General features: G+C 43.6%; 2 protein-coding genes across 4 annotated transcripts in view; both read right to left on the reverse strand.

Annotated features, from left to right (window-relative positions):
* Positions 1 to 365: 365 nt before the first annotated feature.
* Positions 366 to 21,589, reverse strand: LOC123507837 (probable helicase with zinc finger domain). Of its 2 annotated transcripts, XM_045261093.1 has the most exons (17): positions 21,478 to 21,589; positions 19,593 to 19,756; positions 18,960 to 19,150; positions 18,080 to 18,693; positions 16,909 to 17,791; positions 16,219 to 16,489; positions 15,908 to 16,014; positions 10,801 to 10,900; positions 9,814 to 9,940; positions 9,227 to 9,359; positions 6,374 to 6,504; positions 5,820 to 5,954; positions 5,293 to 5,439; positions 4,782 to 4,968; positions 4,373 to 4,559; positions 3,375 to 4,265; positions 366 to 2,981 (listed from the first exon to the last, which is right to left on the reverse strand). In XM_045261093.1, exons 4-17 carry the CDS (start codon positions 18,491 to 18,493, stop codon positions 1,616 to 1,618), a joined length of 5,079 nt encoding a protein of 1,692 aa, XP_045117028.1. In that variant the 5' UTR covers positions 18,494 to 18,693; positions 18,960 to 19,150; positions 19,593 to 19,756; positions 21,478 to 21,589; the 3' UTR covers positions 366 to 1,615. The 2 variants fall into 2 exon arrangements, with proteins under 2 accessions (XP_045117028.1, XP_045117027.1); XM_045261092.1 differs by having other exon boundaries at positions 18,080 to 19,150.
* Positions 21,590 to 23,196: 1,607 nt separating this feature from the next.
* Positions 23,197 to 24,257, reverse strand: part of LOC123507605 (nuclear pore complex protein Nup214-like) — a 25,347-nt gene continuing 24,286 nt past the window's right edge. For both annotated transcript variants that reach the window (XM_045260618.1, XM_045260617.1), the window contains one exon: positions 23,197 to 23,667. In XM_045260618.1, the coding sequence (XP_045116553.1) occupies positions 23,640 to 23,667 (28 nt within the window). In that variant the 3' untranslated portion in view covers positions 23,197 to 23,639. The remainder of the gene's footprint in view (positions 23,668 to 24,257) is intronic.

The raw sequence follows: 24,257 nt of genomic DNA on the forward strand, positions 1-24,257 counted from the left end.
GAAAAAGAAAAAAAAAATGTAGCAATGATCAATAATAATGATTATTTTCATCAACTGTCTGTCGTTCAACCAAGATGATGTCCCCAATGTAAATATTTGTAGTAATTCCAGTAGTAATATTATCAATAATGATAATAAGACCAATAACATTGGTAATGATCATGATGATGATAACGATAATAATAATAATAATAATAATAATAATAATAATAATAATAATAATAATAATAATAATAATAATAATAATAATAATAACAATAATAATAATAATAACTATAATAATAATAATAATAATAATAATAATAATAATAATAATAATAATAATAATAATAATAATAAAATTGTAAAGAAAATAAAAAAAGTAATTACAGTAATTCATAAAGTGTGGCTTAATTTCCCAGAAGAGTGTAGACAAAGTGTGTACTTAGTAAGAAGCGCAGACTGGATGGTTGGTTACCACCACTGCAGCATTACATCTACAAACACTGAGTCCACACTTGGCATTGTTGTTAGCTTATTGTAGGAATACAATCACTTAAATGTGTATCTAGTCACAAACATTCACTTCACACTTGGACAAAAATCATTCACACAAACAAAGGTATATATCAAATAGAAAAGTTTCCATCATCACCTGAAGTTGTGGACTGTGTTTGACTACTAGTGCGATATTCAGGGGCAGATCAAGAGTAATGAATGCTCCCTAAATCTTATCAACAAATAGCTTCCCTTTTCTCTTTAGGAAACACAAATCAGAGAACACTGACCACAGCTGTTTGAAATGATGTTTCATGGAGACAGGAAAAAAAGGAAGATTAGAAATAATATCAAAAGACCCAATTGGCTAAAGAGGAGGGGAGTGTTCAGGTACAACAGTTGGATATCAGTGCAGCTGTTTGCCACTGAACTGAAACTGCAACATACCAAGACTTCTCACCACCATGTTCACTCCTCACCAACACCACCACCACCACCACCATGCTCATTCACCATCACAAGAGACATGGAGATGGTAATGGACACACATTCAGACATACACTCAAACACACACCAACATACTGTGTGTGAGGCAAAGATGCCAAGCCACAGGCAACAAAATGGTACTTGTACACACTCTTATCATTTCATCTGAACTTACAGAAATGTTTTCTTCATTTGTATAACTTTTTTTTTTTTTTACTTTGTTATATAATAAAATCCAACCTAATCACTACCTTACTACAGACAAAATCAGTATAGACATGGCTACTTCCATTATTAACTAGATTGGCATGCATTTCAGATATAGCAAATGCTTACAACAAGAGGAAAATTGTTTTGGAACTATACATATACATTGTTTACTGTATCAGTACTTCCACACATCATGGTTCAAAACAGACCAACAAAATGTTTCTTCAACCTGCATCCAATCTAACACAAAGGGTTCAGAGGGAACAAATTGGAAAGTTTTGCAGGTCCTGGTGTCTCCTACACAGAAGGTCATTTCAAGATATATGGCTTGTATTAACTTGGATTAACATGACTTTTTATTCCTAATTGGTAAAGAAAGATGCATATAAACTTGAAATGGAACCACAATTGTGAGTTTCAGGCATGGCATAAGTGATCCTCATTAAGGAAAGTACTGATACAGAGGGCTGTTCCCAGGATGGACCTTCTTATTACCCAATTCCTTTTGGGAAAACACAGACTCCTCACATTTACTGACCTCTACACCAGCGGCTGGTGTCTGGAGGGAGGAGCGCAGCACACCAGCGTACGTCTTGCTGTCTCTTCTATCCAGCCCAAGGGAGCCAGCGAGACCAAGGTTATCTATAGAGTGTGCCATGTTCTTCAAGCCAAGCTCTCCATGGGTGGAAGTGGACATGCGGAGGTTCTCAGTCCCGAGGGACCACATGGCCCGGTCAGCTGGTTCGCCTACTGATGACATGCTTCGGCTGGAGGTCTCCTTGCTGCCACGTCTCAGGTAAAGGGGTAAACTTGGGGTTCGGTATCCAGGAATAGCCTCAGAGATGTCTAAACGTGACACTGGATCTACTAGGGAATTAAACCCACCAAATCCAGGTGGGGGAGGGATGCCAGTACTGGGTCCCTTCACTTGAGAGTTATTCTCTGTCTCTCCTAACAATCTTTCAGAATCCCTGGAAACACCTAAGACTCTCTCAAGATCTCTGGAATTCCCTAGGGGTCCTCCAGGGGCACGGGAAAGCACAGGCGTAGCAAGACCAGGGATGTGGTTCTGCTGGCGACCATGCAGGGACGCCTCCAGCTCCTGCACCGTCACCATTTTGCCAACGTCAATCTTGGCCGCAGCAGAGGGGGAGGATGTGGACCAGGGACCGATGGGAGGGGGAGCCAGACGTGGGGATGGCCTGACAGACATACTATTGAGCCACGAGTCAATTGGGGGACTACTCACCCTTGCCTCACCTCTGCTCTCTGGGACATCAGACTCATAGGGCACCCAGGATGTGGGCTTGCTGGGCGGCAGGTCACCTATAAGCTCGTCGATGGCACGCACCACGTCAGGAATGTCTGGGGCGTGATCCTCCCCTGCCACCCGCCCATTGGACTGCGACTGAGGCCTTTGGAGAGTAGGCTGTTGGGGGGCAGAGGGATGCTGGTGGTGGAGGTGGGTGGGGAGTAACGCAGGTGCCAAGTCGCGATGTGGTGGCATTTGAGGGTGATGGGGGTGTGGGTGTGGGTGTGGTTGAGGGTGAGGGTGAGGGTGTGGGTGGGGGTGAGGATGGGGCTGGGGTTGTAGATGAGGTTGGTGAGGAGGTTGGTGATGAGGCTGGGGCTGGTGGAGAGGATGGGGAGGTGGGTGAGAGTGCAGGTGTGGATGGGAGGTGTGGAGGTGGTGTGGATGAGGGTCAGGCAGGTTGGTGGGTAAGTGTGAGGGTGTGGCAGGTGAAGGGGGCGCAGGGGGGCCATGGAGCCGCCCGCCTGGTCCCCCGTCATTACCACTTGAATGAGAACTGAAAAGAGAAATAAAACACTTAAAAAGAAAGTATCAATTACACCCCAAAGGCTGAAAGAGAGAGAGAGAGAGATTGAGGTAATATCAAGGAAACTCGTTAAATTCCCCCTTCCCCATCCCATCACAACACCACTTAGGGCTGGGTAGCAGACCAGCACAATCCCATCCCCTTCACAGTGTGTGGGAAATTTGAATGAGATAAATTTCTTTTTGAATGGTGGAGAAGAGGATGGTGCAGCAGGAAAACAAGAGAGAAATGCAATGTGACAAGAATGAAGGTTTAATTGAACATGATCTCTTGATGAGAAGAGTAATGCTTCAAAGATGAAGAAGATGATGGTGGTAATTGAATGACAGAACTGATGGCACAGGACAGAGCAGTGTATCTCACCTCTCCCAAGACTGCGTTGACATGGGTGACTCGCTCTCCACGTGGGACTGAGGCAAGCGAATGAGTGGTGAAGGGTTGGGAGTCATCTGACGCTCTGGGAAGTGCACATTGTTGAGAAATTGGAAGGTCTTCTCCCCTTCAGTATGTGTGGGCAGCCGCACCTGTCGCTGGGCAGGCGGCAGCTGCAGGGCGTTGGGGAAGCGTGGTCCCCGCAGACCAGACTGAGGGCCCAGCAGGCTGGAGGGTGGCCCAGCCTGCTTGAGGTGATGATAGTGTGCAGGTAGGGCCGTCATGAACAGGTTACGACCAACAGAGTCTAGATCTGTTGGGCGCCGCACCACAGGCAGGCGGTGCTGGGGCCCCCCGCCAGATTGGTAGGGGTACATAGGCATCACCCCATGGGGCAGGGAGTAGCCATAGCCTGAAGCCTCAAGGAACGGTCCTGGAGGTGCCGTTGTTGCAGCAACCTGACGCAAGGGGTGGGATGCAGCAATGAGGGGCTGGCCTAATCGGGCTGGGGCAGGCCGCACAATCTGATGCTTGGGCAATGGTCCATAGGGCATGGGTGACCAATGTGGAGTTAAAGGGGACCCATGAGGAACATAAGGCAGAGCCTGAGGACCCACCATGGGGTGCACAGGGTAGTTGGCAGGAATGAAGGAACTGTAAGGGGGCAAGATGTTGATGTAGGGAGGCACAGCAGGTACTATGGACAAGGGTGGCAAGGAAGGATAGTAAAAGTATCTCGGGACAAATTCAGGTGCCAAGGGGTTGAGCCCATAAGTCTTCTTGAGCTCCACACCATCCAACTGTGCCCGCAGTGCTGACCAGGTGATGCCGTACAGCGAGCCAGCCTCGGAACACAGCTGCAGGAACCGTTCCCACAGTTTTCTGTAAAGTGACACAATATTGTTTAACATCAGCAGTTCCAGAATAACCTTCTGATGGTTAAACAGTGTTGCAGCAAAACTCAAGGTTCTAGATTGCCAAACACTTACCGACACTTGCCAACAGAGCAGAGAGAGACGGGATCCCCCACCACTGCCACTAGACTCTGTGCCCGCGTGATGGCGGTGGTGAGCAGCTTGGCGTTGGACAGAAAGCCAAAGTCCAGCCCCTCGTCCCCAGTCTTGCAGGTGTGGCGAGTGCGCACCGTGGAGAGAATGATCACACGAAATTGCTTGCCTAAAGGAATAAACAACAAGGGCTTTGCATTACAAAATTTATCACACTTCTGTATCAAATATTAACCTTATATCAGAGCTCAGAATATGCATTTTCTCAACTAAAAATTTTTACAGCATATCTCTTGATTTAATTGCATTAACTTTTCACATAGTTTTATTTAACATTTCAATAGAAGAGATGAATTATGGAAAACAAATCTCCCAATCTTCATTAGCTCACCTTGGACATTGAGGACTCTCTCCACACTAATCTTGTACAGCTTCCGCTTCCTCAGCTCCGCCCTGATCCGCACCATCTGGTCAGCATAGGGTGTCACCACACCGATGGAGTTCTCCCCCACCGGGCCCCACTCTGACTTAGGCCAGTAATTGATGATCTCACCCACCTGTTCACAAACTTCATACACCTGGTAAACAAAACACAAAAAGTGAGCACGAATGAGAGGCAAGGAGAGCTCTGGGACACAAAGGAATCAGAGAGACAAAAATCATGATCTACTTCATGACATGATGACAATGCCAAGACTGACATCATGGTCAATCGTCCACCTAATGTAAGGAAAACCTTCTAAGGTCAACACTTAACCTAAGAAGGCAAAACACATGACTGAAATTCATCAGCAACATAAAAGTGGCTGTACATAATCCATCTACCTAGCTGATGCCTTGCTTTGTTCAGAAGTGTCCACCAAAGAGGTGAGCAAAATAAAAGAGCCTCAACTCTTCTTTACCTCAGAGTTATTGTGAAACGCTGTTGAACTTGGGTCCTGGAAGTCTTCTCCCCGTGCCGTGAAGAAGGTGAGGGGATAAAATTTTGGATGGGCCATCTGCTTGCCGCTGGCCACCAGGCGGCCCTCATAGAACAGATCCGATGTGTACTGAAGGAAACAATGGTTAAAAATAGATTGTACATGCAAACTTCAAAACAGTTACTTTGTCTCATTCTACTATACTAATTTTCTAACTACAGTTTGCTTTCCTTTTTATTCAAGCTTCACAATTATTCCACATAAGTCTGTCATCTTTGCTTTATTGAATGATTTAACTACCAACATTCTTGGTAAATGTATGCATGTATCATCACCAAAACCTTATCTATTCTGTAAAGAAAACCTATATTAGACTACATTGGGCAAGAAATAAAAACATAATTCATGCATCAATCTAAAGGCAGATATCTTTCCTTGATCCACATAAAATACACCTTGACTGTGTACCACCCATGGCCACTGGTCTACCACAAGCACAGCTGGTGTACCTTGATGATGGCGGAGTGTGAGCGATAGTTTTCCACCAACATGATCTTGCAGGGGGAGTCAGCGGGGTATAGGTCATAGAGGCGTTCCAGCAGGGAGGTGCCAAGGCCTCGCTCTTCACAGAATGGGGAGAAAACCTGCAAGTGTGTATCATTCCATCACTGACATGTTCACTCACAACTCATTCATACCTAAATCATTACATTTTCTCCTTATTCCCTTGATTTACAGAGTACAGGGAGTGAGTGTGATCTGGTTACTAGACACTGGACTTTAGCAAGCCAGACTGCACCACACTGATAGACTTGACAGATGGCCTCTTGGAGATCTTGAACATCTACCACAGTTGAGGAATGTGGCACATCACTGAGCTTCATCAAGACTGCAGCCTTGTGTTCTTTAGGTACACAACTACAAGCATACCAGGGTGTTGGTGGATTAGCTATTACCATTATGACTACTGAACAGCAATAAAATTTGGAAGCATATATTTTTAACACCTGAGCAGGTTTTGTTATGAAAGGGCAGCAAAAGGTGAGAGTGTTACTAGTCTCACCTCTGGACTGAGCTGCATGTAGTCCCCCGCCAGCACTAGGCGCGTGTCAGGCTTGGCCAGGGCCAGTGGCATCAGGGTCTCACATTCCATGGCCTGTGCTGCCTCGTCAATAAGGATGTGGGTGAACACTCCTGCAAAGAGCATCAGCATCAGTGTGTGTGTGTGTGTGTGTGTGTGTGTGTGTGTGTGTGTGTGTGTGTGTGTGTGTGTGTGTGTGTGTGTGTGTGTGTGTGTATTTACCTAGTTGTAGTTTTACAGGGCCTGGGCTTTATGCTCATGTGGCCCCGTCTCCATATCTACACTTATCCAATTTTTCTTTAAAACTATGCACACTCGTTGCTGACACCACTTCTTTACTCAAACTGTTCCATGTCTCAACACATCTTTGCGGGAAACTATATTTTTTAACATCTCTCAGACATCTTCCCTTTCTCAGCTTTTTACTATGCGATACTGTGCTTTGAATGTCATATTCTTCTCTCAGGATCAGTTTCTCATTATCCACTTGGTCCATTCCGTTGACCAATTTATAAACTTGTATCAGATCCCCTCTCTCCCTTCTTTGTTCCAGGGTTGGTAGATCCATAGCCTTTAGTCTCTCCTCATATGTCATCCCTTCAAATTCTGGAACCATTCTTGTAGCCATTTTTTGTAGTCTCTCCAACTTCCTTATGTGAGGGGTCCACACTACTCCTGCATATTCCAATCTGGGTCTTATTATAGTACTTATCAATTTCTTCATCATTTCTTTGTCCATGTAGTGAAATGCTAATGCAATATTCCTTAGCAAATTATGTGTCTCTCTGAAAATTCTATCAATATGAATATGGCTTACCAGTTGATTGTTTTCTTCCATCGTCACTCCTAAATCCTTTTCCTTTTTTACTTTCTCCAGTTCTACTCCATCTCCCATCTTATAAATTCCCACTGGTCGTCTTTCACTCTTTCCCATTTCCATGACATGGCTTTTGTCCACTTTGAATTCCATCTCCCACTTTTTACTCCATTTCCAGATCTTATTTAGGTCTTCCTGCAGTATTTCACAATCCTCCTTTTGCTTTATAACTCTGCACAGTTTCGCATCGTCCGCAAACAGATTTATGTAGCTGTTCACTCCCTTTGGCATGTCGTTTATATATATGAGAAAAAGTATTGGCGCCAATACTGACCCCTGTGGCACTCCGCTTTCTACTGCTCTCCATTTGGACTTCATATCTTTAACTACCGTCCTTATTTCTCTCTCTCCCAAATAATTTTCCATCCATCTCAATGTGCTTCCTTTTAAGCCACCCTTCTCCTCTAACTTCCACAGTAATCTTGCATGTGGGACTTTATCAAATGCCTTTTTTAAATCCAAATAAATAGTCAATCCATCCCTCTCACTCTTGTACTCTATCAACTATTCTAGAGTAGAAACTCAGTAAACTTTTGTGTGTTTCACTGTATGATCTGCTGCAGTCTTTGACAAGACAGCCAGACGTTACCCTACGGAACGAGCTCAGAGCTCATTATTTCCGATCTTCGGATAGGCCTGAGACCAGGCACACACCACACACCGGAACAACAAGGTCACAACTCCTCGATTTACATCCCATACCTACTCACTGCTAGGTGAACAGGGGCTACACGTGAAAGGAGACACACCCAAATATCTCCACCCGGCCGGGGAATCGAACCCCGGTCCTCTGGCTTGTGAAGCCAATGCTCTAACCACTGAGCTACCGTGTGTGTGTGTGTGTGTGTGTGTGTGTGTGTGTGTGTGTGTGTGTGTGTGTGTGTGTGTGTGTGTGTGTGTGTGTGTGTGTGTGTGTGTGTGTGTTTCACTGTTTGATCTGCTGCAGTCTCTGACGAGACAGCCAGACGTTACCCTACGGAACGAGCTCAGAGCTCATTATTTCCGATCTTCGGATAGGCCTGAGACCAGGCACACACCACACACCGGGACAACAAGGTCACAACTCCTCGATTTACATCCCGTACCTACTCACTGCTTGGTGAACAGGGGCTACACGTGAAAGGAGACACACCCAAATGTGTGTGTGTGTGTGTGTGTGAGATAGCAGAGGAGCAATGATTTAGTTTTCACAAACCAAGCTTTAGGAGGATATCAGCCTGATATATAAACAAACAATGAACTCTAGAATTAGCAACACAATCCTCTCAACTTTTTCAATTGCAGGAATTTAGTTCTTTAAAGGAAAAACTATTAGAGCAATGGATAAACACAATATTAATAACTTCTGTACTGACACAAAAAGATTCTTATCCTTGTGCCTGAGAAACCAAAACAATATAAAAGCATCATGGCCAAACATATTCAGGTATGTTTATATAGGGCAATTTCTCCTCCAGCCAACCAGAAATATCTACCAACACTATTTCTCCTCTTTTAATTCTATTTTAAGAGCTGTTGTCATTTGACTATAATAAATTGTTGTGCATTGCAGCAAGGTGGCTGAGTCAAGACTGACAAATTGGTTCCTCAGCTTGAATAGCAATTCAGCCACACCTAGCTATGCCTTCCTGGCTGAAACCAACCACAAGCTGCCCCGTGTAAATCTGCCTTTAGTGCCCTAAACCTTCTTATTTCATAGCCTTCAATCTTTATACTTCAGCTCCCACGGTGTAGTACAGAGCTCCTAACAGTCACTCCATCAGCGGCCAACACAGCTAAGAATATGAATGATGTGCGTATGACTGTGTAGTGCATTGCCTGGGCCACCCTATGTAGCATTGCCAGCCTGGTATAGTGATAGACATCCTTAACATAACATCACCAACAAAGTTTTTTATGAGCACTCCTTCCTCACTATTCTTCTCTCTGTTCCCTGTCCACCCCTGAGGAACACGTACCTTTCTCCAGCTTGAGGGAGGCAATGATGCGGGACGTGTTGAGCGTCGCTACGATGACCCTGTGACCTAAAATCTGTTCCTCAGTTGGAGTTACAAATCGCCTCACGTTGACATCAGTTTCTATCAGGCAATACTGTGGGAAAACAAGATAAGACTTCACAAAAAACCATTCAAAATTTTCTCCAGGATGATCATATTTCCTACTGTTTTCATATTTATTCTATTTACATCAGGCCCTATACAGTGCACACTATTTACTACAGTGTGTCACCTTCATCCTAGATGGACAATGCTTCACCACCATCAAGCAATACATGCTACATATTTTCTATTTTTTGTGTCTCAAGTTTCAAACCAATGAGCAACTTGATTTTCCTCCACCTACTTCTCATTCTTGACAAAGACACCTTGATCTAACTGTTGCAAGTACCAGGTGCATTGATATCATTTGTCCATGCTGCACAGGTACTGCTACTTACGAGGTCATTAATTTCCACCTTGGCCCACTGCTTTCCTCCCAATGTAGATAATGTAGAAAAAATAAAGGACAGTGCCCAAGTTTCCCTGTATATACAAGTAAGTGTTACCTCCTGCACGTCTGGATGCACTGTGGTCACCCAACGATTGCGGTAGTATATCCTGAGAGGGCGGGCTTCCTCGTGTCCTGCCTTGACATATGGGTGGAGGTAGTCCTTGATGTACAGGTCAGCAGCACTAGCAACAAATACAACCTTTACTTCAGTATATGAGTAGCTGGACACAATAACAAAAAATTGTCACAATAACTAACAAATAATTGATAACTGGCAATAAACTCATCATTCGATAACCAACAAGTAATAAATAAATAAATTAAAATTTTCAATATTATCAAATATGATATTGATATTTTAAATAAAAATGCAAATTCAAATCCATACTTTCATCTTTATCTTAGAAAACTTAGAAAAACTAAAGAAAACTTCAAATTCTACATTCACTATGTCCTTTCACCAATAAAAAGTATACATTGCATCTCCGCCCAGAATTATTTGAGTCTTAATAATGTTTGTTTTCCTAGAAAGAGAAACTTTTGATGCAAGCAACTTTGAGAAAAAGCAAGATGGGTGTTAAAAAAAAAATGTAATAGGTGACAAGAAGGATTAAAATGAAAAAAAATTTGTCACTAATGAAAAGTGTTTGCAGTAAATAACTACATTTAAGATTCAACATACTCATGTTCCAAAATAAAAAGTACTGATTATCACTAGTTTGGAACCAAACAAATCAATAAGGTGGGTAAAATAATCATCAGACAACCAAAAACCCAACATCGTTACTGTGACGGCACCCACCTACAGTCGCGAGTCAATAAATGCCAATATTCAATGACAATTATGAGGCTCAATTATTTCCTGTTTCTACGTCTTCACAAAGAAAATTCTCAAAATTATGGTCAACATTTAGTTCCAATTATGAGTGTCATTAAAACTTTGAGGATTAGCTGGCCACAATCTTCATCTGTCATTGCTCTAGTACAAGTAGTAACCTTGACCTTGACCTCGACCTTGACCCATGACACCTGATTCTCTCACCTGTTGGAGTGAGTACAGATGAGAATGCGAGTCTCAGGCTGTCGAAGGATCTGCTTGATGCCCTGTGCCAGAGTGTGAGTCTTGCCTGTGCCGTATGGCCCTGAACAGAAAGATGAAATCATAAAGTAGGACACGCACACCCCCCGCCCCCCCCACACACACACACAAGATTACTATGGAAGTTAGAGGAGAAGGGTGGCTTAAAAGGAAGCACATTGAGATGGATAGAAAATTATTTGAGGGGGAGAGAAATAAGGACGGTAGTTAAAGATACGAAGTCCAAGTGGAGAGCAGTAAAAAGCGAAGTATTGGCACCAATACTTTTCCTCATTTATATTAACGACATGCCAGAAGGAGTGAACAGCTACATAAATCTGTTTGCAGATGATACGAAACTGTTCAGAGTCATAAAGCAAAAAGAGGATTGTGAAATACTGCAAGAAGACCTGAATAAGATCTGGGAATGGAGTAAAAAGTGGGAAAAGGAATTCAATGTGAACAAAAGCCATGTTATGGAAATGGGAAAGAGTGAAAGATGACCAGTGGGAATCTATAAGATGGGAGATGGAGTAGAACTGGAGAAAGTAAAAAAGGAAAAGGACTTAGGAGTGACGATGGAAGAAAACAATCAACCAGTAAGCCATATTGATAGAATTTTAGAGAAACATATAATTTGCTAAGGAATATTGGAGTAGCATTTCACTACATGGACAAAGAAATGATGAAGAAATTGATAAGTACTATAATAAGACCCAGATTGGAATATGCAGGAGTAGTGTGGACCCCTCATAAAAAGAAACACATAAGGAAGTTGGAGAGACTACAAAAATGGCTACAAGAATGGTTCCAGAATTTGAAGGGATGACATATGAGGAGAGACTAAAGGCTATGGATCTACCAACCCTGGAACAAAGAAGGAGAGAGGATCTGATACAAGTTTACAAATTGATCAACGGAATGGACCAAGTGGATAATGAGAAACTGATCCTGAGAGAAGAATATGACATTCGAAGCACAAGATCGTATAGTAAAAAGCTGAGAAAGGAAGATGTCTGAGAGATGTTAAAAATATAGTTTCCGCAAAGATGTGTTGAGACATGGAACAGTTTGAATGAAAAAGTAGTGTCTGCAACGAGTGTGCATACTGATCCTGAGAGAAGAATATGACATCGTATAGTAAAAAGTTGAGAAAGGGAAGATGTCTGAGAGATGTTAAAAAATATAGTTTCCCGCAAAGATGTGTTGAGACATGGAACAGTTTGAATGAAAAAGTAGTGTCTGCAACGAGTGTGCATACTGATCCTGAGAGAAGAATATGACATTCGAAGCACAAGATCGTATAGTAAAAAGTTGAGAAAGGGAAGATGTCTGAGAGATGTTAAAAAATATAGTTTCCCGCAAAGATGTGTTGAGACATGGAACAGTTTGAATGAAAAAGTAGTGTCTGCAACGAGTGTGCATACTTTTAAAGTAAGATTGGATAAGTGTAGATATGGAGACGGGGGCCACACGAGCATACAGCCCAGGGCCTGTAAAACTACAACTAGGTAAATACACACACACACACACACACACACACACACACACACACACACACACACCTCTAGGCAATTGACTCAAGACACTCATATGAATGCTCCTGTGAAATTCAAGAACATTTCATAAGAATGTGAGATCATTATAATTATTTTTTCTTCCTTTCAATACCTCCCCTGACAACCCATAAGCAGGGAGTTGTTTAACCATTCCTGATCTCTTGAAAAAACACACATATGACAAGGCTGTAGGCTATCTTCCCCAGCAAGGCCATACACAGCTACATCTACAGGAAAGCAAGATTGCTAACCTTTCATTTTCATTAAGCTGCAAGCATTAGCTTTTTCACTGCAACACTTTTCCTTTGTAAGGATTGACAGCACCATAGAAACTATTTCCATGAGCACTCTAAACAAAAAGTGAGAGACTATGGGACTAATTTCATACTTTCTAATCTATATAACTATGTCATAACCTGATGCAGCAGCAGAAGCAACACATGGAAAAACAAACATATCTACGGGACATTGACCCTGCTATAAATAGAAGCCAGCTGGGTCAAGATGCTGTGGGTCAAGAAACCATTAACAAGAGAATAGGCTGCTGGGGATCAGATTTCAAACCAAGAACTGACCCAGGCAGATGTCCAAGACCAAATGACTTTTAAACAACCTTGGGGAGTAGTATATGACCTTGGTGAGTAGTGTAAATCACATATGGTTCCCCACGTGGAGTTAAACATGGATGGTGAACTTAACTGGCCAATAAGCAACCTGGCTATCCTGATCAGACCAATAAGAAATTGGCCATCTTAGTAGGTATATACACCACATGGAGTGACCCATGATTGGTGCATAAATATGACCAATAAACAACCTGAATATCATAGTTAGACCAATAAGGAATTTGTTATTGTTGTAGGGAAAACGTGAACTTCTGAAACGCCAATAGGATGATGTCGCATTTCTGGAGCTGTACTACGGTTAAGAATTATTTGATGGTATTTTGTATGTGTTTTCGTCCTTAAGTTGTTCATACAGTCCTTATTTGTGTGTCCCTGTACCCAGCAGGTGAAACAAGTTACCGTGGGCCGCGCCCGTGGTGGCAATTTCACAGTACACTGGCTAGCAAAGTGATCCCACTTATGACATCTGAAACACTCTATTGTTCTGCAATTTTGAATAGTGTGGTTATTTTGCCCACACCTCTGACAATACATATTTCTGAAGTTCTGAGGGCGATTCACTGTGTTATCTGAAGTAACAGCATTCGCTGTCACTGCATTTACGGGGACAACTCTGGTTTCCTTCCCTACTGCAGCATCGTGTAGCTGAAGGCTACATATTTGAGAGCCTTTTTATATACTGACAGAGGCTTTTTCATATCTGCCTCAGCAAGGATATAAGAAAAGTCTTTAGGCAAAGCATTCACAATGATAGAGACAAATATATCATTATATACTTCTTTACCTGTGGGTCTCATGGTTTCTAGTTTTGCAACTATCCCTTCTACTCTGATATAAAGTTCAGTAATGGTCTCTCTGGGCTGTCGAGTCACTGATGACAGTTCACTGATCAGGCTTGGAAGTGATCTATCCTCTGGATAAATCTCAAGGAATTGCTTTTTTACATCATCCCAATCATTTTGATGTTGCGTTGCACAGTGTGACATATGAGTGTATGCACTGTCTAATGCATATTGTCTGGCCAACTCTATTCTCCCTTCGTCTGTCCAGTTCGTCATTGTGCGATTTTCTAAATCTTTTATCCATGCCTGAGCGCTGGTGATACATTTTACATTTAGTACCGTCTGGCTTCGTTCTTCACCTCCACAAAAGTATGGTAACCCAATTACCTTCGAAAAGTTATTTTTTGCGTTGTCGGTGATTGCTTCCGCAATCTCCCCAGTACTAATACAAGGCGGGTTAATGGGGGAGAGTTGAGACGTAGGGGTGAATGCGCCATTCTAGTGGTTGTGACGGTTGACTGCTGATTTACTTTACCGTTAAGGGTTGCCGAGCGCTGACGTAATTTGCGAACTATATTTTTCATCGACAACTATGCAACATTAATATTCTCAATGTTTACTCGGTAACATCCACTACATCCGTGACATCCACTGCACTTAATCAAAAATTGATTGTCTTCACTCACAACTATACGCCTGCAACAATTGCAATTGCTATTATAATCCCACCGCTGCCACCAGTTTCAGTGTTCGTTGCAAGTTGCAATTGCGCTATCTTAGGTGAAGACTTATTCTTACTGTAGGTAATATATCATACTGTATTGCATTTTTCCATTTTAATTCAACTAAAATTAAACACACCACGTCTCAATGCTTCCAATAATGTCTCACCACTTCAATCAATATCCTTAGAAATGTCTAGGCTTATCTCCGTAAATCCTTCACCAATATTAATCACATAACACTAGAAATTCCACAAATTCATCACGTGCCAATTTCACAGCTGATGCATCCAATATCAAAGCAATGCTTGAACTCAACTCACATATATATATCACAATATGTCATATGTAAATAACTCCTCAATATGAAATAATGCATCAACTGTCAAAATTGCACTACACATACATAAAATCTTAATACAACATCCTAGTAAATACACATCCTATAATTGTTTCCTCCTTTCACTTAAAAAACACATACAATGTCTTAGACTGCATTATCGACTATAGAGCTCTACTCACTAATACAAGGAAGAGTCTGTCCATGACTCAATGGTTCCTCTCCTCTCGTGTCTGGAACCGCAGCCTCTCGGCTTCTGTCTCTCGCGCTCTTCTCTCGTCTGCCGAACCCCTTTCTTGTAGGTCCAGCCTATTTCATACCCAATGTCTCGCACTTTTTCCTTCCACGCCTAGTTTACCATCCACCATTCAGAGATGACTCCATGTGGGGTCCACGTGTGAACAACATAAGGACGAAAACATACAAAATACCATCAAATAATTCTTAACCGTAGTACAGCTCCAGAAATGCGACATCATCCTATTGGCGTTTCAGAAGTTCACGTTTTTCCCTACAACAATAACAAATTCCTATATTCAGGTTGTTTATTGGTCATATTTATGCACCAATCATGGGTCACTCCATGTGGTGTATATACCTACTAAGATGGCCAATTTCTTATTGGTCTGATCAGGATAGCCAGGTTGCTTATTGGCCAGTTAAGTTCACCATCCATGTTTAACTCCACGTGGGGAACCATATGTGATTTACACTACTCACCAAGGTCATATACTACTCCCCAAGGTTGTTTAAAAGTCATTTGGTCTTGGACATCTGCCGGGGTCAGCTCCTGGTTTGAAATCTGATCCCCGGCAGCCTATTCTCTTGTTAATGGTTTCTTGACCCACAGCATCTTGACCCAACTGGCTTCTATTTATAGCAGGGTCAATGTCCCGTAGATATGTTTGTTTTTCCATGTGTTGCTTCTGCTGCTGCATCAGGTTATGACAACTATTTACATTTGTGTAAAATCTGGTGTCTAAAAGTTGCAGTTAAGTATCATAAAAAATTTAAAGCATAGCTAATAGTAAGACTGACTTACCAATGATGAGTATTGGAGGTAAGATGAGGCCATAGGGAGCTGTGATGGCAACCAAAGCCTCCTTCTGTTTGGGATTCAGCTTGGCATCCAGCGTCTCACCCCATTGCCTGCACGACAGATGCCATGAGTGATCAAGACACATCTATGCACTGATGTGCACATACAAGCTGGCAATCACATGTAAGTCAGTAACACTATAATGGACAACCTAAGTCATAATAACATAGCAGAACCTTCTTCCTCAAAATTTCCTCCAGACAGTACCACTTCCCATGCTTAGCTCATTCAGCGACTCTTCCTGACACACTCACTTGATGGGACTCCAAGGAATGGTTGGCTCCATTGTCACGTCCGGGAAGATCATGTCGAGCGAGGGCAGGCGGTCCAGGGCAGCGTGCATCTCACACAGAGGCAGGCGGTTTAGCTGGAACTGCACCTCCACAGTGGCCTCCTCATCCTCTGTGAGATTGAGGGCTGCCACAGACTGCTCCGAGAACCTGAGGTAGATCTCTTTCTTGGTTTTGTCCTCAATGAGAACCTCATAGATGCATCTTCGAGGCTTTGAAGTCTCCACACCTGGACCTTAGGGCAGGAGAGACATTTCAAGGTAGGTAGTGGATGAAAGTGGCTAATGAAAATAAAGGGCCAAGTGAAAGTGCAGGAGGAAAAGAGAAAAGAGGATGTGTTGGTATGAATACTGTGATATGGAGATTGCTGCATCTTATATCTCTTAATAAAACGTAAGAAGAGAAAACAAAAGTAGAGCAAGTTGAAGGAGTGAGAAAAGAGCATGAGGGAGAATACAGAGGCTAGAGCATACAATGGTAACAATACTGAGATGTGAAAAGAATACATTTGATTTTCCTAATAAAAAATGGGAAAGGGAAAGAGAAAAGTAGTAAGTTCAGGCAATGTAGAGGAAGAGAGGGGCCTGGATGACACACCAACCAACAGGTAGAATGGATGTTTAAGGAGGAAGGAGATGCAGCAGGGTGCCTTACCTCTCTCTGAATCAGATGATGGTGTGATAGTTGAGGCCACCAGCATGGAGTTACAGTTTGACAGAACCAAGCGGCCGTGGTGAGAGTCCTCCGATATCTCCGAGGACAGCTCCAGCTTCCCGAAGAGCTCGCCGGGCCGGGAGTACTTAGCAGTGGAGACGGTGGAAGGCAGGAGCATGTAGCCACTGGTGATCTGAAGTGTGGTCTTGATATTGAAGCGTGACACCAAGTCAAACTGTGCCAACTCTTCAATGTTGAGCAAGTCGTGCATCCTGCTCCTGTAATTGGTCTTGGTGGGGAAACGCTCCATGGACGTCTGGGTGAAGACAAAGTTTTCATTGGTTGGGGGAGGATAGGCAGCCAGGATGCCCCGGTCATCTGGACTCAGCTCGTGTGGCTTACTGTCGAAGGGTACAATATCCACATTTTCCTCACACCAGCGCTCGCTGCGGGTGAGGATGGTGCGCTTGGTCTCCTCCAGCGCACCAAGATCCTCCACTGGCACAACGTCCACACACAGCCGCTGCATGGCCACAGGCTCGCTGCCGCAGTCAAACACGACGGCCTGACGGAAGGTGCCATAGATAGCCGTACGGAAGCTGACGGTGACTTTGTACTTGACGTCCGGGCCGGCCTGGTGGTCCTGCTCCATGCTGCTCCACTCCTGGGGGTTCTCTGGCACACAGGACCAGTGGAGGTGGCGGTGGGCATCCAGGCAGGTGACCTCTGCAATGGTGAAGTGGTTCCGGTGTGCATCGTGCAGGAGGGACACTACACGCAGCGGTGCCGGCGGCTGTAGCGTGATGACCCACTCATGGCTGCTTGGCTTCTGGGACACTCGCAGGTTTGGCTCGGGGCTCAGGTGGCTGATGACCCGGTCCGTCTGGGGGAGATGTACATTATGTTACAACACTGCTGCCAACACCATCTCACTGACGTCACTCTGCTTAACTGACAAGACTAAATTTCAAATAAAAACTGATATCTATATCAGTCTTAATACAAACAATTCCTTGAAAAATTTCTCCTGTTGAAAATCTTGATTGTATAACTCTACTTCACCAATAAGATTGCTCAATTTCAACTTGAAGCAAGCCTCCCAATTCAACAGCCAACAACTAACAAAGGCCGCACCACACAGCAGCTGTGTGGCAAGGCAATTCTGACCTACCTTCTCTGTGATGAGGGCGTCCTGCTGCTGGGTGAGGGACAAGCGCTCCAGCAGGAGGTCAGCATAGGAGGCGCCGTGGAGCTGTTTCTCCCGCGCTCGCTCCAGCTTCATGGCGCGGTACTCAAAGCGTTCCTGCCACTCGGCCAGCTCTGCCTCACTGTGCGCCTCCACACACTGGTCCCCCATGCGGCAGGTGTAGGCAGCACGGTAGGTGGGGCACAGGGTGTAGTCCTCTGCACCCAGGCCTCGGGGCGGGGGCCGGTGGGACCAGTCTCGACCCTCGTCTGACATGATGGTGGTCTGGTGGTCCTGGCTGCGGCAGTGGGTTTGCAGGTCTGCCTTGGTGATGAAGTAGACATTGCAGTAGGAGCAGTGCAGCCTCTGGGGCACACCTGGGGTTGGACTGGATGACATTGCTCTCTCGTCCTCCCTGCCGCTGGCCGGGATGCCGGGCGAGCCAGGGGGTTCACTGTCCACGGAGTTGTTGGCAGTGGTGGTGGTGGTGGAGTCCCCTTCAGAAGAGTCTGACTTGGGACTGCGCAGCTTGTGTGGGGTTCTCTGAGGCTCCTTAGGATTGTCTCTCTTTTTTCTCCTCCCCTTCTGCCTGAAAGAAGCTGGAGGAGAGGAGGAGGAAGTGGAGGAAGCTTGGGCTTGTTCATTAGTTTCCTGGAATGGCATCTTCTTGACCCTGTCCATTTCTACACTGGAAACTCCCACTCTTCACTTCCAGAGACAGGAAACACTTATATCACTAAAGGCGCACACACAAGTATTCACAAATACACAAACACATACACAGTAAGCTTGTTGGTGGCGAATATCTATGCCAGGCCGGCACAATGCACTGCACTAACAAAGAGAAGAATATCAATACATTTACCAAGCAAGTTAGTCTATGCCCTTCCTAAACACTTTCTAGGGTTGTGGATATCGGCTAGGCATAGGCTGGGGTGATAATGCAGCAATCTTGGGGGAGAGGCAGAACTAGTGGCTGCCAGGAGTGAAGGACACCATTCAAATTTCTTTTTCTTTCTCAATAATAAGCTTCGTCCATGTCCCGTCTGCCAACACCTAGAAGAATACAACAAGTCAAATCTTTCTGTCATAGCATTTTGAGATGAGAGAGACAAAAGGCACAGAAAGGACAGGATGAGTATCTATCTGTACACTAGTCTAGTGGACTAAGAGGAAGAGGAGGAAGAGGAGGAGGAGTTCCCAGTCTCCTCAATCTGTTGCCCTTTGTCATGTGCAGGGATTGCAATGCTGCTGTTGCTGGAGAGAGAGAGAGAGAGAGAGAGAGAGAGAGAGAGAGAGAGAGAGAGAGAGAGAGAGAGAGAGAGAGAGAGAGAGAGAGAGAGAGAGAGAGAGAAAGAAAGAGAGATTTCTGGAAAATTATCATTCCTCATTTGTTTAGTTCTAGAGCTGTATCTAATTCAGACTTATATTACAAAAAGCTTGCCCCTGTTGCTGCCTGGCCCCCACACACCCACCAGGTTGCCGGGCGATGACTTACTGTGGTGTCATGCTGGTGGTTGAATCCAATGATCCCAAGGTGGCAGAGAGCAGCACAGCACTCATCCTTGGCTCACACTACAGCTCAGGCCTAACCATCCTTCACCACTGCTGCCGCTGCTCTCACAGACACGCTGCTCTGCACACCTGTGCCACACAGATTACCTGCACGAAAATAAAAAAATACACAGATAATAAAAATATGTAAATAAACAAATAAATAAATGATATAATAATTTACACCAGTTGTTTAGCTATAAAGTTAGGTTAAGTAATTTCACAGTCAGTTAAATTAATGAATGAGTGCTGCAGCTGGCCTGGCCTCTACTTTGATGGTGGTGGCGGTGGCTATTGGCTGCACCGGCAAGTGTTACTTTGTTATTGTTGAGCAGTGTTGCCAACTATATCCTCTGTTTCTGGTTGTATCCACTACATTTAACAAACACCCATGGGCTTACTAACCAAACCCAACATTATAACCCTGAATCCCCCACAATGTTTGCTCAACAAACCTTAACATTAAAACCTTCTAGCCAAGGGGGGCTGCACTCCCACCAAATCACCCCACGAGCTATTAAACAGACCCAACATTCAAACCTCAAACCTCCTAGAAGGCCTTATAATACTTACTGTGCACAATTTATAGTTTCTCCCAACCAACAATCTTTTGAAGTGTTTTAAATCAAGGTTTATAATGTTGGGTTTGGGTAATAACCCTTAGGGGGTCCAGGGGACTGCACCCACCGGTTAAAAGGTTACAATGTTGGTTTGGGTAGTGACGATCATTAAACTGAGATTATAATGTTGAGTTTAGTTAGTAACCCATGATGAGGATCCAGATGTATTGTCGAGGGATGGCTTTGCAAATGACACAAATCCAGGAATAACGAATTATTGGCAACACTGCTGAACAATAACAAAGCAATGCTTGCTGCTGCTGCAGCCTCCACCATCAAAGTATTTTCAGACATTTTTTACATGATTTTTGCAACACACATTACTCAATTGAAGCTCCCCCATCCAAAAAGCCCAATATCCCACAGATCCCCCATGATCATTGGGAGTGAGAGGTTGGCATAACTGGAGTTGACTGCAAACTGATAAATGCCACTCCTATCCTTCCTTCACCAACATCTTCTAGTCACAACCCAATCCCTTCTAATCTAATCCTAACCACCAAAACCTCGTGCTACTCAAAACACAACAGATTAGCCTAACTCCTCCAACCCTAATGGCCTAACCCTTCTCTCACCCGATCCTTTCCTATCATGACCTGGAATGCTCCGGTACCCTACAAACACACCACTCACTGCGTTATATGTACATACTCTGGGTGGGTCACTGCCTTCCTAGTCTGACCCTGACGCCACTCCTGCCCTGCCCTCTACAGCCTGACCCAATGCCCGCGTCCTCTATGTCCCGCGGACCAAGGAGCAGCAGTTAGGTACACAGCTGCAGCATTCACCCCTTCAGTTCCGGGACGCGTTTACATATACATTCTAGTGACTATTTGGCGATTTTATACAGAATCAGAAATTTATGGGGGGATTAAAATGTGAAGACTGCCCATTAATCTTCCGACCCCCATAGACTCTTTCTAATGTCAATAAAATGATCTAATCGTCCACAAAACTCGTGGTAAAAAAGCGTCGCATTACTGAAGGAGTGAACAGCGTATCCCACACACAGCATCACAGCAACGCGTGGACTGCTCCTCACAGAGGGTGAGGACAATGCTACACTTGCCGCGCCTTCCTCGCCGCCGCCGCCTCCTACTCCTACTCCTCCTGCTGCTGCTTCCTCACCCCTCACACACCTCACACACCTGACACTGGCCTCACACCACCGCCACGCACCGCTCAACACTGCCACACCGCCAAGCTTACGGGTCATGAAGCAGAAGGGAGGGTATCACTAAGAATGTCTTCCTCTCTCGGCACACCAGAGAACGTAAACAAACATGGCTCGCGGGAGTGTGTGTGTGTGTGTGTACGTGTGTGTGTGCAGTAAACATACGTCTATTGTTAGGTTTCCATGCAGATGATTATATATAATTAATCTGTTGAGTGAAGTGTAGTGAAATATGTTTCCCTTTGGATCAATAAGATTTCTGGTAAAGTTCCTCGCTAGATACCTAGTTTTATTTGGTTTGTCACTACGAAGCTAAATGAAATAAACTGGCAAAAAATCTGGCTATTTTATGTCTGGAGCTGATATATCCAAGAATTTTTTTTTCTAATTTTGGTTCATGAATATATCGGTTAAATGTCATACTACCACAGATTTATTTTGTTTTCATTGTTGGTGCAGAATAAATTCCAGTTAATATTTAGACTACTACTTAGTGATAATTGTCAGTAACCCATGACACGATATGTGACTTGTTCTCAAACTCCCTTCGAGTTCTCTGTGTGCGCGCGCGCGCGTGTTCTCACACACACTATGTTGGGTTATGGATTGATGACTAGGTAGCTAGAAAAATGAAGAAAAGACTCGCTACCTATTGCAATTGTTATGACAGGAAAGTGATATCTGATAATGTGAGCCTTGATTGTGCACATCCCACACACACACACACACACTTATCACTATACAGCCGCCCGACCTCCGCCGGAGTCCTGACACTATTGCAGCACAACGCAATTAGATGATTAATGTATGATAGACTTTATTGTTCAAACTGAATATACAACATGGAAGAGTAGTTAGAGACAAACTGGTATGGCAAAATATATTGATATACGGGTCATCTACCTCCATGCCAGGCTAACGTCCACACAATGTCTAGAGATCGAACCTAACCCAAGCATAAAATCAGACTTACACAATATATATCTTGAATATGAAGGATAGAAGTGATAGGCATATATATTATGACAGGTCTTCTATCTAAGGTTACAGAACAACTTTCCACAGCAACTACATAGAATAATCCCATACAAGGCATTCATGTTATGACAAGTTTTCTTTCTGTATGTTACGCATTAAACGTCTCTCTCTCATAAGGTAGGTTATTTTTCTCTATTACACAACTTTTCATGTTAGCTTCTACAGGAACCTATGAATATATCAAAATAAAACTTACACAAGGCAGCTCCTGAAAACTCGAAGCTTATCTCATCTGCTAGCCTCACTGACAAACATGGAGAATAGTCACTGATGTACAGACGCCACCACTCGACCCATTGTCAATCTTGGCCACATAATTTCTTTGTCACAATACCTGGTAACTCCAGATGGAGAAAGATAGTTGGGAAGGCAAGCCAGCCGGACTGTGTCAGAGGCAGCTGTAACCAATGAAAACTGCCACTGACAGATGTCATTTTCATATTATATATGGGTAGGAAAACTGCTCCCCTAAGTAGAGAGGGAGATAACATGGTGATGTTCTGATAAAGGGGAGGGACAGGGCATGGACTGGGGAGGGGGGGGGAGGTCAGGCTTAGTTTTGGAGATGGTTGAACCAATCAAAGGAAAACTGAAGCCTTCGCCTGGTGTGGGACTACCAGGCCATATGAGAAATCATATGGCCAGGATTGGCAAGGAGTCAAGTGCTGGTGTCTGTACAAACACAAAAGTTCTAATCTTTTAGTAAAAACACCATGTAAATTCAGTAATTTTTATTTCAAGTAAAAATTATTTGTATATAACAACTGAACTATATTTTATATAATACCTCAGATATGGTATGCTGCTTTGTTTTGGTGACTGTTGGTAGTGATTAGTGTATGGAAAGACAGGCTACAAAACACTGCCTGTGAGGGAACCAAACTGTAGCACAGACACCACACTCTATGCACAACTAAATAGCTTTGTAGATTTGTCATCTGCATGAACATCTTTTGGCAACTAATGAAAGTTACAACTATAAAACATAAACAATATAAATTAAAAAATGTAAAATCTATAATTAAAAGGTGCATTTAGACCATTTTTTCTTTAACAATCCAGCAGTCATGTCTTGTATAAAATCTTCTGTTACGGCACCACAACACCATTGAGTGGAATCCAAATAGTCTTGCACAGGAGGTAGAGGAGAGCAGAACCCTTAGCGCCAGGAAGAGAAATTACTCCCACTGGAAAACAAACACAAAGTCAGAACAAGGTAGCTGATAATCTTGTCAGCAAGACATCAATGAGAGCTGCAGACACCACTGAACCAATGCACAAAAGTGTCAAAATGCTTCAAAACACAAAGGTAATGACACCTTCTTGAGTCTTCCATGCCAAAGTACCTAGTAGCATCTGCCTCACTTCTCAATGTAATATTGAGGCAAAGGTTATTTATTAGTTTCATAATGATACACACAAGGAAATACAGTGCTAACTCATATCTAAAATATATACAAATTAATTGTAATACTAATATATCAGCTCACTTGGTGCAGACTTCAACAGTAATAACTGGGAAGTATCTTAAACAAATGACAATTCAAGAGGGATGCAAGATTATTCATGGTATTTTGCGGTGGCATTGTGGTGAGCGTGGGATTAGCCAGATGTCCACGCATAGGTTTGAATCCCACCACATACTGCTTTGAAGCTATGCCATTTGTCAAATGGTTTAAAGTTATCTATATGTCATCAAGATACCCAGGTTACACCAAAGATGCACTTGGGTGGTGATATGGGCCCTAATATGGATACCACTATAAAATTGCTTGCG

This window comes from Portunus trituberculatus, chromosome 23, assembly GCF_017591435.1.
Source record: "Portunus trituberculatus isolate SZX2019 chromosome 23, ASM1759143v1, whole genome shotgun sequence".
In the NCBI taxonomy this organism is placed as follows: Eukaryota; Metazoa; Arthropoda; class Malacostraca; order Decapoda; family Portunidae; genus Portunus; species Portunus trituberculatus.

Bases quoted from the DNA above. Each gene is read 5' to 3' on its own strand.
- LOC123507837 (XM_045261092.1), bottom strand. From the start codon at position 18,775: ATGGACAGGGTCAAGAAGATGCCATTCCAGGAAACTAATGAACAAGCC. The intron at 17,792-18,079 runs GTAGGTCAGAAT...CATCTCCCCCAG, and splicing joins ACGCCCTCATCACAGAGAAG to ACGGACCGGGTCATCAGCCA. The intron at 4,969-5,292 runs GTAAAGAAGAGT...TTTGTTTACCAG, and splicing joins CGTTTCACAATAACTCTGAG to GTGTATGAAGTTTGTGAACA.